Consider the following 2888-nt stretch of genomic DNA (forward strand, 5'->3'; position numbering starts at 1 on the left):
TGTAGTTTAGTTTTCAATCCAGCCAAGTCTCTCTCTTTTTCTCTCTCTCCTTCCCTACCTGGGTTGGGGGGAGGGGGGATCGAGAGCATTGTTGTCGGACCTGAGTCAAACTGTGACACCCCAGCGCAGAGCTGGAGAGGTTGGAGATGTGGCAGTTCCCCTGGTAATCGAAACCATCAAGGCACGCAGCGGGGCTGAAGGTTTCCCGAAGCCAGCCGAGCTGAGGCGAGGGGTTTCCATGCCCGCTCCAGGCACAAGGCCCCTTCTACAGCTGGAGAGAGCAAGGCACTCACTTAACTCCCCAGAAATGTCCACTGAGTCAGGGTCAGTCCCAATTTCCAAGCTCTCCCGAAGCCTTTCTCTCTGGTTCCAGGGCTGCAGCATCACGGGCCTCCCACGCCACAGCTGGGTGCTGCAGTCTGGGGTCCTGCAGCCTGAGCTGGGCTTGCTGGTGTGGCCCTGTTGGGTTCATGGTGCTCAGGCTGCTGAACACAAGAGGTAGCGTTGCCTTGCCATGGTGCTGCTCTCGGCATCCTCCTCCATCGCCTGCTCCTCTCCTGGTGTAGCAGCCAGCAGCAATAAACTGTCTTCAGACTGGTCTCGGGGGTTGAACCCCATCCCCGAAACTACAGCCTGCAGTCAGAACTAGAGGGCAGTCACCACAAAGCTCTTTGTCCTCCCTTGACACCCAAGCACCACAAGGTCTCTCCCATACAGAATCGCTCGGCGCCGGGCACTCCAAGTTAGCAAAGTCAGCCCTCCCAGGTACTGTGGCCCCAAATTAACTTCTGCCATTTATTTCTGCTGTTTGGCCGAGCGTGAAGTTCCCTGATCTGCAGAGTAGAAACCCAGCAGCCAACACAGCAAAGCAATACAAAGGGAAACACTGGAACTCCAGGCCCTGACCTTGCACCTGTATTCTTCTCTAGGAAGCTGTTCTACGTGTGTAATCTTTTTCATTGATTTTTCAGACCTCTGCAAAACACAAGCCAGAAGGTCTTGTACCTACCAAAACAAAACGTCTCATACACCCAGGAAGCCCAGCTGATATTTCCTGAGACCTTGTATTTCTGATGCTCACCCAGTCCCAGACATGCATGACACATTTTCTTCTGGTATTAGGAAGCAGATTTAACATCCTGACTGCAGCAGTAACAGTGTTGGTTAAGTAATTGTGACCTAAATAAAGGTAGGTGCTTATTTAATTCTCACATAAGCATATTTTTGAAATAATAGTAATAACACCAAAACCCAAAACAAAAGCAGAAGAAAACAAAGAAAACACATCATAGCAACCAAGGAAACTGTTTTATCCAAAAGATTGCAGACAGTCTGTTGTCGTGGTGTTGGGCTGGTGAAAGATCAAAACAAAATCTCAGTGTGCACAGGGCTCCCAAATTGTTTGAAGTGATTTTTCACATCTCCTTCAGAGTTTCTCTTTCTTGCCACTTTGGCATCTGATTCCAGAAGGATCACACCACTCTAATAATTAAAAAATCATGAAAAGAGGGGATATTAACATTGATCAGTCAAGGATTTTCTTCAAAAGATAACCAAGGTAGCACATACCAGCAGCACAGATTGTATTTGGTTGCATTCTGGCTATTTGGGGGAGGGAGGACACCCTCCTGTGCCTTCGTGTTCCCTATTGTCAGGTAGACCCCTCACCAGCAAGCCCCAAAACGTTTTCTCATGCTGGTGGATGAGGAGCATGAAGATGTGTAGGCTGCACTCAGTCATACAACTGGTCTCTTCCTCCTCAGTTAGTCAACCTGCCCCAGCTTTGCCCCATTTAATTGACTTAGGCAACAGCCAGAAAAGGCTGTTTTCAGTAGCTGTGTATGAATATGCCTGTTTTTCTCCATCAGCTAAATTTTGGAGAGTCATTACCAGCAAACAATCAAGCTGCTATCTCTGTGCTGCCTGTCGGTGGTATAGAACATGTATTGTAAATCTCCCTTAAGAGAGAACTTCTCCATGAAGATGTGTTTAAACCAATTTTCTTTCTCTGTGTTGCTGATACCTTAGTCTGAAAGACATAATATTTAAAAACAAAGAATATTTTCTGCATTCTAGCCTGCTTATTTTCTCCTGATATTTGTTATGTTGCTGTTGATACAAAGTTACACTAAAAGGAGATTTCACCTCAGCTTCACTCTAGAATGATACTCATGTTTTGGTTGGCCTTCTTCTGATGTGTTATATAAAAAACACAGGGAATAGTACAGAATATGAATTTTGGAGGACCACACGGATTACATATGAACTTTCCTACCTAAGTGGAAAAACTCCTGTAACACGATTTTAAAAGTAAATAAATAAAGAGGGCTCCCAAACTTAGAGTCCTTAGAAGCATGTGATTTTTATGAGAAGTAGCAATCACTACTTAGCCAAAATTCAGGCTCCCTTAGTCTATTTGAGGTCAGCATTCAGAAGATATTGAAAATCACTTTTGAACAGTCTGGGCATATATTTGCTTGACATATTTCATCTTCTCAGTTAGAAGGTCCCAGGCCAGAGTCAGAAATATCTGCTCTTTTAGCTGGCAGCTAAAAAGGACAGAAAGGCTTTCTATAGGACATCCTGAGAGAAAATCCAACCTCTTTACTTTAAAAGTGTGCTCCTCTACATGCCATTTTCCATACTCACCATCTTTTTATCTTTTTTCATCAAATATATTTATGATATTAATAGAATCATAGAATCATTAAGGTTGGAAAAGACCTTCAAGATCATCAAGTCCAACTGTCAGATCTACACCCCTATGACTACTAAACCATCTCCATGTCTGCTCATTTTTTTAACACCTCCAGGGACAGTGCCTCCACCACCACCTCCCTGGGCAGCCTGTTTCAATGCCTCACCACTCTTTCAATGAAGAAACTTCC

The 2888-nt window shown here is 44.8% G+C and overlaps 1 protein-coding gene across 1 annotated transcript in view; it reads right to left on the minus strand.

The window, feature by feature from the left end:
- Positions 1-618, minus strand: part of AMPH (amphiphysin) — a 124779-nt gene extending 124161 nt beyond the window's left edge. The window contains exon 1 of the mRNA XM_010001542.1: positions 514-618. Within this exon, the coding sequence (XP_009999844.1) occupies positions 514-618 (105 nt within the window). The remainder of the gene's footprint in view (positions 1-513) is intronic.
- Between the last annotated feature and the right edge of the window lie 2270 nt (positions 619-2888).

The sequence above is a fragment of the Chaetura pelagica genome, unplaced genomic scaffold, assembly GCF_000747805.2.
Source record: "Chaetura pelagica isolate M959 unplaced genomic scaffold, ChaPel_1.0 scaffold7, whole genome shotgun sequence".
In the NCBI taxonomy this organism is placed as follows: domain Eukaryota; kingdom Metazoa; phylum Chordata; class Aves; order Apodiformes; family Apodidae; genus Chaetura; species Chaetura pelagica.